Source organism: Limulus polyphemus, unplaced genomic scaffold (assembly GCF_000517525.1).
Source record: "Limulus polyphemus unplaced genomic scaffold, Limulus_polyphemus-2.1.2 Scaffold219, whole genome shotgun sequence".
Classification (NCBI taxonomy): domain Eukaryota; kingdom Metazoa; phylum Arthropoda; class Merostomata; order Xiphosura; family Limulidae; genus Limulus; species Limulus polyphemus.
In genome coordinates this window covers 58,926-70,284 of record NW_013665829.1, presented here as the reverse complement: position 1 = coordinate 70,284, position 11,359 = coordinate 58,926, and the positions used below count along the sequence as shown (strand labels likewise).

The window sequence follows — 11,359 nt, the reverse complement described above, 5'->3', positions numbered from 1 at the left end:
ATATATATATATAGTTAAAAATTTACAAGTTTATATATTATAAATTTTTAAACAAAATGATATATTTAGCTGAAAGTATCACCTTTATAATTTTATATTCTTTCAAGCCATACTAAAAAAACTAAGAATAAAAATATTAAAATTGGCTCCATTTTACTGTTCTCTTATATTTCTGTTTAATAAATAATACAAAACTCATATGTACTTGTACTTCCCTCCAGACTGAAGTGTAAAAAAAACTAAAACTAAAAAACACATCACCTCTAACTGCATTAAGAAATTCAGGACACAGTGAAACAGGGACGACAGGCTCTGGAAGTTCTTGAAAGAAGAGCTTCAGTAAACTGGCAACAGATGGCACATCACCTTCTGTTTCTAACAGAGCATCTCCAGTCTGATCAAAAGCAGTTTTCAGTTTGTCTATCAAGTGGGCATTCCCCTCTATTCTAAATATACCTTCCTGCTTTAAACCTATAAATAAAAATTCTCAACACTTATCACTCTTAACATACTGTTTGGCACAAAAAAATAAATATGCAAATCACATTAATAATTAATCTCATTAAAATATGTTTCTTAATATATATATATATATATATATACTACCATACTAATGTTTCATCTAAGAAAATTCAGTGAACATTAATTAATATGAATGCCAAAATGTAGAAGAAATATTTTTGTAAATTCAACATCATAACTAAACAATATTTCAATATTTTTTCTTTGAATGTGGATTTTGTAAGAACTATTGACTTCACGGTTACAAACATAAAATATCCATTAAAAAAAGTAAAAAATAGGTTTGTTTGTTTGTTTTGAATTTTGCACAAAGCTACACTATGGGTATTTGTGCTAGCCGTCCCTAATTTAGCAGTGTAAGACTAGAGGAAAGGCAGCTAGTCATCCCCACCCACCGCCAACTCTTGGGCTACTCTTTTACCAATGAATAGTGGGATTGTCCATTACATTATAATACCCACATGGCTGAAAGGGCGATCATGTTTAGTGGGACAGGGATTCGAACCTGCGACCCACAGATTGTGAGTCGAGCTGCCTAACCACCTGGCCCATAAAGATAGGATATAAAAGCATTATTTAACATACATTGGTGTTTCGCAAGTATTAATGTTGGTGAAGCATCAACACATTTCAAGGAATTATATCAAATTTCTAGCTGTTTTTGTACCTCATTTATTATCCAAATTTATGAGATACCTCCAGAACTTCTAACAGAATATCCATACTGTTTAAGTAACTCTTATTTAGAATGAAATAGTGCTAAAATATAAGGTATTTAAAATCACCCAAAATTCACTAACTATAACAAATTAATTTAAATTTATAAAGTAATACTCATATTTTTCTGGAATTAAGTCAACATATGATTAAATGAAATTAATATAAAGAATACAGAAAATTAAAAAGCTTATTTTCAGGAAAATTTTTCTAGTTCACAATTTGAATGAAGTAAGAGCTTCTAGAAAACAAAAATATGACAAAATGATATTACAGTTGTGCATTGTTAACAATAAATGCTCAAGAGGAATCACACTATATAAAAGAACCTCCTCACCATTTTCCAGAATAAAGTGGCAAAGCCTGTTCACCACAAAAGGTACTGAACTCTGAGAAGAGTTTCTTTCTACTAAGACTTCTAAAGGAACTCCAAAGGTTTTTCTTCTGGTTTGGGAAGAACTAAGAAACTTCCGAAATCGATCCATATGGCTTTCACAGCCAGTTTCATGATTTTGCTGATATGATATAAAAAAACAAACAAAAACAACTTTCATAGACTGTAAGTCTCTTGCCAGTAGCAGCAAAACATCAAGTAATAAATAATTTAAGTCAATACAGTACACATATTTCAAGTGATACAAAGTAACAGACATCATATCTACTTAACAAAGAACTAACAACACTAAACATACAGGATATGGTCTTTTTACAAATCAGTTTTTAATCGAGCAGTCACTACTTTTACAATGCATAAGTTCATCAGATAGCATAAGAAACAAATGTATATGAACCTTTCTAATGCACTAGAAACTTATTATGAGCTTCAATACTCTTCTAAACAAAAATGAAACTAACAGAATCAATAGCAAGCCATCAATTTGATGTTTATTGATATAGCTCTAAAATTACAAACATGCAAGAAAATGTAAAATATGACAACACTGCAACATACATTATTTGCTACATGTGAATTACAAAAACAATTTAATTCTAAATATTTATAAACAATAGCAGAAAAGACAGGATATAAATGTTAATTAAAAATTACAGCATAGCATACTACTCTAACCACAAGTATCCATAAACACTTTAGGACAGAAAAATAAATGCTGCTAAATAACTTCACTAAAACACAATAACCTTACTGAGTCGTGTGAAATACATGTATTATATATAATAGAGAGAGGAAAAAGGTAGATGTGAAGCTGAACATAAGATCAGAATGACTGTAGAATGTACAACTGACAGATATCTGGAGAACAGCCACAAGATGTGGTTCACGATACAAAAATAGAAAGAGTTCCTTAAAAATAACTTAGTTAACCATAAATATAAATTCACAGCATCATTCTAGCTTGTTAACAGTTCTACTCACAATGTGAAGTAGAAAAAACACCCAAAAAGCAAAAAACTGACAAATCTGCTAGTTCCATGGATTTGTTATATAATAAAAACCAAAGAAGAAATTAAAGTGTGATAGAATTAATCAACTAATAAAAAGGATGCACTAAGTAAGTTATAAGATTTTTCTTACTTGTTTTCTTTTTTACATGCAATATACTTTAGAGGAACATAACTGTGTTTCCTCAAACTACTCTAACTCGAACACAATATTGGAGGTACCATCTGTCTACATATATCTTATAAACACAAAACTGTTTAAGTGTATAAAATCATCTTATTGATATTACAGTATACATTCATACATATATCTCAAAAATTAATGCATTCAAAAACAACACTAGACTACATGTTAACAGTGCAAAAAGAACAATACAATATATATTACAAGTAATAAAAAATAACTAAAAAATAAAATTAAAAAAGTAAATAATTATTATTAATTATAACCACCTCAAAAACTAAGTTTAATGAAAACTATGGTTAAAATAGTAATTATTTTCAACAAGTTTTTTTTTACTTCCTTAACACTCAATTAGGTAGTATACTAATGTAACAAAGTTTACCTGGTTTGGTGTTGTCATTTTTATAATGTTAGCATCCCCACAGATAACAGGCCTTCGCATGCTTTCTGAGAACAGAATTACTTCGGTCTCCTCAATGCGGCATGGACGATAAACCCTACATATAAACCTCTTACAAAATATCACATAATAATAATGCCACCAATGATTAAACTGACATCCTTGTTTACCCTCATGAAATGTTTAGCCTAGTTATTCTCACCTTGTGTTTTGTATGTACATTAGTAATATTATCATTGTAATGTAGGTCTGAAAACCTTCTTTGTAGTTCATAAAAAAATTAAAAGAACACAGTTATTAACAGATAATTACATTATAATGTTTCTTGGTAAAATAAAATAATTTAATGCAAAACCTACTGAATAAATGTTTTCAATCATGGTTATTGTATATGGAAATATAAATAGCACATAAATTATTAATAATCTAGATAATATGTAAGAAAAAATAATGAAATATGTGTTTTGTGGAAATAGATTCATAATAAAAAATACAGGAGTTCAAAAAAAGGAAACACAAGCTTAAAGATGTATACATTCTTCCCAAGATGTTAATTGGACAAAATCCTTGGGTGACTGATTAATTTCTTATTCTAATGACCTTTTGGACAAATGATCTGTATTACTTAAATATATGATACATGCAATTGTCATACAACATAGAAAAGTAAACTGACTTAACTAATTTCAAAGAGGACAGATTTCAGAAGCCTAATTAACAGTTGATTTTGTGACCCAAACTATACAACTTCTTCGCTATGCAAGAAAAACAATATCAAAAGTTTTACGGCATGGTTGGAATATCAGTGACTGAAACCACTCTACTTTATGTCCAACTGTGTCCTCAAGGAATGGAATCTAATTCATTATCATACTTTTCAGGAACTTGATGATGCCTTATTATAAAAAATTGAAGCAGTTCTAACAACGAAAAGTGGAACAACACATTATCAAGCTGTTGCCACTGGGTGTTTCTATTTATTTGTACAGCCCCTGTACTGATTTTTTTAATAGAAGAAATATCATGTAAATAGTTCTCATAACATTTCCTTAAAAAAACGTTGTTGAAGCTATAAAAGACACATAAAGAAGATTTTTTTCTGACACATTCATTTTCTTAAGAATATAAGTTTTGTATGCAAAATAAAATTTCAAAATGAATAAGATATCCAACTATCTAAAAATTCAAATGCTTTTTATTTTATGCATAAATCAAGTGGGAATTATTTTCAGACCAAAAACAAATACCTGTTGATACAAATTTTAAAGTTTTTTGCTTTCTACTGTACTGGCAAACTACAGAACAACTTTACATAAAAATATGAACTTCTAAAAATTTTTTTCAGCAATAAACCATGAATCTTCATATTAACAGCAATTTAAACAGATAATTGAAAAAAATCTCAAGTTTTGTAACATACAGCCACTGATAAGTAAGTCATTTACCTTTCTCCATTTTGTTGCTCCATGCCCTTTTAAGATAAGTTTTGAGCTGATGTATAGTTGACCACGTAGGTTAAAAATGTTTGACAATAATGGAATGTAAGATTACCAAATTAATGAAACATGGTTGTATTGTTTTATGGCTACATAAAGAACAAAACTAAGAAATATTTTCCAAGCATGTATAAAAGTTTAGACATGTTTTTATGTTATAAAGGGAAAATAAAGAAAACAGAATTTTAACCAAAATCAGAAAGTCTGAAAAAAGGCTCTGGATATGCTCTGTGAATTTGCAGTTGATAAAACTGTTATGCAAATAAATTTACTTCTTTAACAGCTAAACAACACAAATTTATAAATGTTCATTGACTTAACAAACAATATAGTTTTGCTCTTTCTAAACTCAAACTCCTTGGTATAGAATAAGACATTCACGAGTTTTTTATAGCCAGTAAATACTGGAGTAAAGAACTCATTTTAAAAGTGACTGAAACAATTGGATATGTTTGAGGGAATTTTACAATTGCTTGAGTGTTTTTAGTATTTTAAAAGAATGTAGGAAAGAAGTTATAACAATTTTCTGAGTTTTTTTTTAAGTGAACATATACATTAAAAAACAGCATAAGTAAAGACATCTTTATTACGAAATAAGGTCAAGAGCTAGGAAAGTACAGCTAGCTGGTTAAGTGGTATTGAGAATCATGAGTTAGGAGTTATAAAAAATGGAGCTACAACAGGGTGTTGAGGAAAATGCTAACCATAAGATTGACAATGATAAACTTACGACACTAAGTTAGTAGTACAGTAAAGGCTACTAAAAAGTTTATGATAACATCTCAAATTGGCACTTTGATGCGAGATCAGTTACTCCAGACCAGTGTAATAGTACAAGTGAAAAGGCAACTGGAGCACTCACCATCACAGTAATCAATTACTTGAGAGTTTTGGTTCTTGTTTTGGATTAGCCTGGGAAGTTGCACAGATTGGTCAATAAAGTGTTAGAACTACTTGTGGGTAGTTAGGAATGCTATTTCGAAGGTCGACAGAATACAAAAAATATGATTTAAAAACTCATGTCTGGAGCTAAAAATGAGTTCTCTCCAGGAAGAATAGAGATTCTCCCCAGAGTCACTGATAAGCCAGTAGTTATGAAAGTTCCTCAACTGCAAAGATTTACTAGCTCAACTATGTTGTAACTAATGAAACTATTTCTCTCCTAATCAATTAATGTGAATTGAATGGACTCTAAAGAAACATATAAAAGCTAAGAAACTTAGTGTTATGAACGAGATACAAATAATAGTGTTGTTAACCCAAACATGTCCTATAATGAAAAGTCAATGATTAATGATTAAAGAAATATATTTTATGTTGAGAAACTTAAATAAATTTGATGTATTGTTTTAAATATCAGTCTCAGTTTCTTTATTCTAACTGTAAATTACCTCGAGTTAGCAAACTGTGAGCTCCACTCACCACTGCAATCCTCCACTCAATAAAAATTTGGTGTGATTGGCAGTATAATTGAAACTCCAACAATTAGCCCTAAGGGCGCTGTCAATCACATGAATTATGCTCCAGAAAAAAAAACATTATTTATCCAACCTTTCAGCTTGCACTTTCCTTGAGCTAAAGCTTTTTACAGCAACTAAAATATCACAGTCACTGAATAGTCCTAGCGATAGATATAAAAGGCTATTCTATCTGAAGATATTTTAATAATATAATTTCAAACAAAATATTACACTGTATTCATGTGGACATACATTTTTAGTATAATTATTATTTTGGTAAGCCTAATACCAGCAAGACGTGATCTACACTCTATAGCATTTCGACCAAGGTTTGCCATGTTACTTTCCCAGTGTACCCAAGTGCTCTGTTATTAAGGGAAAGGTCTTGTTGACAAGATGTGTGAGGTCTAGATGTTATTATGTTCTTCTTACTTGAAATCCTGTATAGGTCCAGTAATGAAATAATTGTGAAAATTATTCACAGAGTAAGAAACTAAACTACTACATCACAATTCACAATGTATTCCATTCTATTAGGTATCTGAAATTACTCCATCGCATGGCTAAAAAATGAAAGGCATTTCCAGAAATAACTTAAAGATTTATAATATTAGTTTAAACAACCTCAAAATTTCAGTAACGGTATTACAAAGCCATTTAAATTAATATATCTGGACAATCATAAACCAGAGAAAAATACAAATCATGATAAAAATATTCAGAAACCAATCAGATCAGTGGAACAACCTATCCTTTGTATGACTAAAAATGCACATAAAATATATATAGTTATATTAGCAAATGTGCCACTTAAAATGGTGTATTTGAAGGTAAGCATGTCTGTCCAGATAAATATGCTGCAGAATGAAACTTGGTATCAGACTCTATTGTAGCTTTATAGCTCATACAGTATAAAAAAGCATTAAATTGGTCTTTATTGTCAGGTTCTACTAATTTTCTTTTGGGAGGGTGGATTGTTTCTCCTGCCCCCACCCCCAACAACCAAAATATTTTAATCATAAGATACTTTACCTATACAAAGAAAAAATTCTCGATAAATAAACAGTTTCTTTTTTTTACAGTTTGAGTCACATTTACGTATAGAGCTCAACTATTGCTTTCAGTACTTGATAGGTTTGTTCTGCAGGGCAGTTCATAATTTATGTTTTAAAAAAACAATTACATCCAATGAATAAGATCTTGCATACACTATGCTTTTTTAATATAAATATTTGGTGTACTATTTGCTGAGAGGGTACTGAAAAGAACTGTTAAATTAACTGTGTTAAATAACATGAAGAATGAAGACAATCACTCAAGCTTACCTTCAATGGAAAGAATCAATAGTCATAAGAGTAATATGTTTTAATTGATGGCAAATTTCTAGGAAGCTGCATGCAAGTATAAGCTTTTGGTTAAGCAGGATTTTATATCTTTTTAAATTATAAACTTAGGAAAGGGTTTAGCTGAGGCATTGGTTTAAACTGAGTATAACATATATCTTTGAGAACAGTGAGGCAGCAGAATACTGGTAAGGTTACTTTGTTGTTATTATTGCAACAAATAACTGGATATGTCAGACTAGGTTTAGTTTTTATTTATAGATAAGTAGATGACTGAATGCCAACATAAGAAAAACATATCATACTAATATATAACAGGTCTAAAAAATATTATTATCGACCATACATTTCCTCTTCACAAGAAGAGATTACACACACTTATAATCCTTACAATAGAAATGTGAAACTCTCATCTGAGGACAGGTCAGCACTTAGGATTTAAAATTTAGAGGTATTTTCAATAATTATCAAGCAGATTACCCAATGCTAAGATAAGTGTATAATGTTAATTCTACGGGACCTTTAGGCATCAACTAACTAAAAACTAAGTTATTGAAAGTTCATTCTAAGTATGTTTAATAGCTCCAACTGAATAGAAAACAAACGTTTCTCACAGAATTCCCACCTTTATCATTTTTGCAGTTGTGGAATATTCTGAAATTGTACAGCAGCTAGAAGTCCTTCAATTAGATAATTATTTTTCATATTTCTTTAGTGTTTACAAGTTAGGAAATATATAAATATATACTATACCAAATGAGTTACTTAAAAACATATACAGAGCTCACCTATTCAAATATTAAGATTAGCTAACTACACTTAGAGACTATCTGATCATACAATTACTATCAGATTATATAAAAAGATTACCTAATAACATATAAATATTATGTAATTATCCATAAAGATTATATGATTATATCAAAATATTATCTGATTTTACTTAAATTCATCAAACTAACTGTAGCTTACCTTTGAGATAATCAGTTGTTCCACACTTTAACTATACAAAAAAATTATTGCTACCAAGTTAAGCTCTTAATATTTACAAACATTTAGTGTACTCAATGAGCACAAGCTAACCAGAACAGTTTTTGACAGAAGTACACAGAGAATGCTTAAAATACACAGTTCCTATTGGATCTAAGTCAAATCAAAGTCTCAGCTTTGAAAAAGAGTGATACCAGATTAATGTCTGCAGCAACCAAATCTAATTCTTTGTTAATAAACATTTCTAGAAAATCTTCATGGCTGTTTCAGAGATCTGCAAGCAACAAGCTTCAAAGACAACATCCGATTTTAACTATGAAGGCTTTACTGCTTATAAATTCTAATATGAAACAAGCCATTGATCCATAGTTGTAGTAACTGATAATTTCTTTCTTTTTTCAGGTTTTGTCAGGAAATCCTGCAAAATAAAGAAAAAGATCAAGGTGAATATTATGAATTTACAAGTTTTTCATCTTAGTTCCACTTTAAGAAAAGGTACACAGCAACTTTAAACAACAGTAATATCCTTACTTATACTTACCATATAAAATCAATAGGATACAGGCAAGATGGGGTAAAATGAGCAAGTATATAGAGATAGAACTGAATAAATAAAATGAATGGTTACATCACTTTTGCATTGTACAAGAGATAAAACATCATTATAAGTCTTTATAATTTTTACACTTAATTCCTATTACTAAAACATTTTAGAAGAATTACTGTGAATTTTCAAAATGTAAATACAATATTAAAGTCTCAGCCAGATAACAAAGAGTAATGCGGATCACTTAGATCAAGAACATACTTGCTGATATTATTGTGCAATTAAAAACTAATCATGTGAATCACTTAGGTCAAGAACATACTTGCTGATATCAGTGTGCAGTTCAAAACTAATCATGTGGATCACTTAGGTCAAGAACATACTTGCTGATATCAGTGTGCAATTCAAAAGTAATCATGCAGATCACTTAGGTCAAGAACATACTTGCTGATATCAGTGTGCAATTCAAAACTAATCATTAATTACACAGACTTCAAAACAATTTGCCTAATTGTGCAATTAAAAACTAATCATGTGAATCACTTAGGTCAAGAACATACTTGCTGATATCAGTGTGCAATTCAAAACTAATCATGTGGATCACTTAGGACAAGAACATACTTGCTGATATCAGTGTGCAATTCAAAACTAATCATGCGGATCACTTAGGTCAAGAACATATTTGCTGATATCAGTGTGCAATTCAAACTAATCATTAATTACACAGACTTCAAAACAATTTGCCTAATTTATTTATTTTGGCTTTAATAATAACTAAATATTTTTTAATCTGAAATAAAATGCAACCCTAAGTTAATTAAAGTAATCATAAGTTTTTATTTATCAGTGCTTTTGAAACATATACATATATAAAAGATAGAAATTTATAGAATGACAGCAAACTTAACAGTTTAGAAATTGCTACACACATATATATGTATTAGGTCATCAGTAAATTAATGTCACTTATTTTTAGATGAAAAAATCAGAACAACTTGTATATCAAAACAAAATATTTATTAAATCAAATAGTCTCGACTCTTATCAATGATGCTTTTCCATCTTACAATCAGGTTGTTAACACTCTGATTAAAGAAATCACTTGGCTTTTAAGCAAAAAACATGTCAATGTCTTCTTTAACACCTTCCACATTTGCATAAGTTTTCCCATTAAGATAGTGTTGCAGCAAATAAAAAAAAATGGTAATCTGATGGTGTCATTCTGGAGAATATCCCTCAAACTTAATAATAGTGGTAGTATTAGTAGCAAAAATATGAAAACTAATCACTACAACTATATTAATCATAAAACTTCATAATCATACTATCACTGCCTGAGTATCAGAGGCTCTTTTTATTTATGGTATTTGCTAACCTAAATTGACAAAAGACTTCAAAGTAAAACTTAAGACTTTATACAAATTAAAACCATAACTTAATATATACTTTAGACTAGTTTCAACAATGACAAGTAAAAATAACATATAACATATTATTTTGGGACAACATGGGATCTATTGGTCCATCTCGGCTGTTCCATCCTCGAAAACTAAATTAAAATGATTAATAAAATTAAAAAAATGTTAAACCCAGTCCCTTTCCTTCATATACTTTTCAAGCTTTTTCTTAAACTCACTTAAATCTACTGCCTCTACAACATCTGAAGGCAACCCATTCCAAAGACCAACCACCCTGTTAGAAAAATAAAACCGCCTTACTGAAGATGACTCCTACCTTGCCAAAATTTATGTGTCCCCTAGTCCTACTATTCTCATAGTTAAATATAAAAAAAATGATACATCAACACTATCAATTTCCTTTACAGTCTTAAACACCTCAATCAGATACCCTCCAACTCTTCCTTTTTTCAAGAGAAAATTGGAGAGATTTCTGCCTCTCGTCATATGACAACCCCTCCATCCCAAGCACCATTCTAGTAGCCCTCCTTTGAACCCTTTCCAACAATTCAATGTCCTTCCTAATAAGGAACCCAAGAGTGAACATAATATTCCAAATGACTTGTACAATGAAAGTATGAGTTCTTTAGATTTGTATTCAATATTTCTATACATACAACCTAAAATTCTATTTGACCTACCACTAGCAACAGCACACTGCTTGGATGGCTTTAGAGACTGATCGACTATTATACCAAGATCCCTTTCCTTCATAACACTATTAAGGTTATTCCCATCCAAATTATACTTATAATTCAAATTATGATAAACCACATGCATTATCTTGCATTTATTATAATTAAAACCCATCTGCCATTTATTTGCCCAACTCACTAAATGAT

The 11,359-nt window shown here is 29.9% G+C and overlaps 1 protein-coding gene across 1 annotated transcript in view; it reads right to left on the bottom strand.

Moving 5' to 3' along the window:
• LOC106478506 overlaps positions 1-11,359 on the bottom strand; it is a 64,689-nt gene that overhangs the window by 51,019 nt on the left and 2,311 nt on the right. The window contains exons 2-5 of the mRNA XM_022382133.1: positions 8,496-8,931; positions 3,207-3,321; positions 1,577-1,754; positions 262-471 (exon numbers count right to left, since the gene is read on the bottom strand). Of these exons, the coding sequence (XP_022237841.1) occupies positions 262-471; positions 1,577-1,754; positions 3,207-3,266 (448 nt within the window). The 5' untranslated portion in view covers positions 3,267-3,321; positions 8,496-8,931. The remainder of the gene's footprint in view (positions 1-261; positions 472-1,576; positions 1,755-3,206; positions 3,322-8,495; positions 8,932-11,359) is intronic.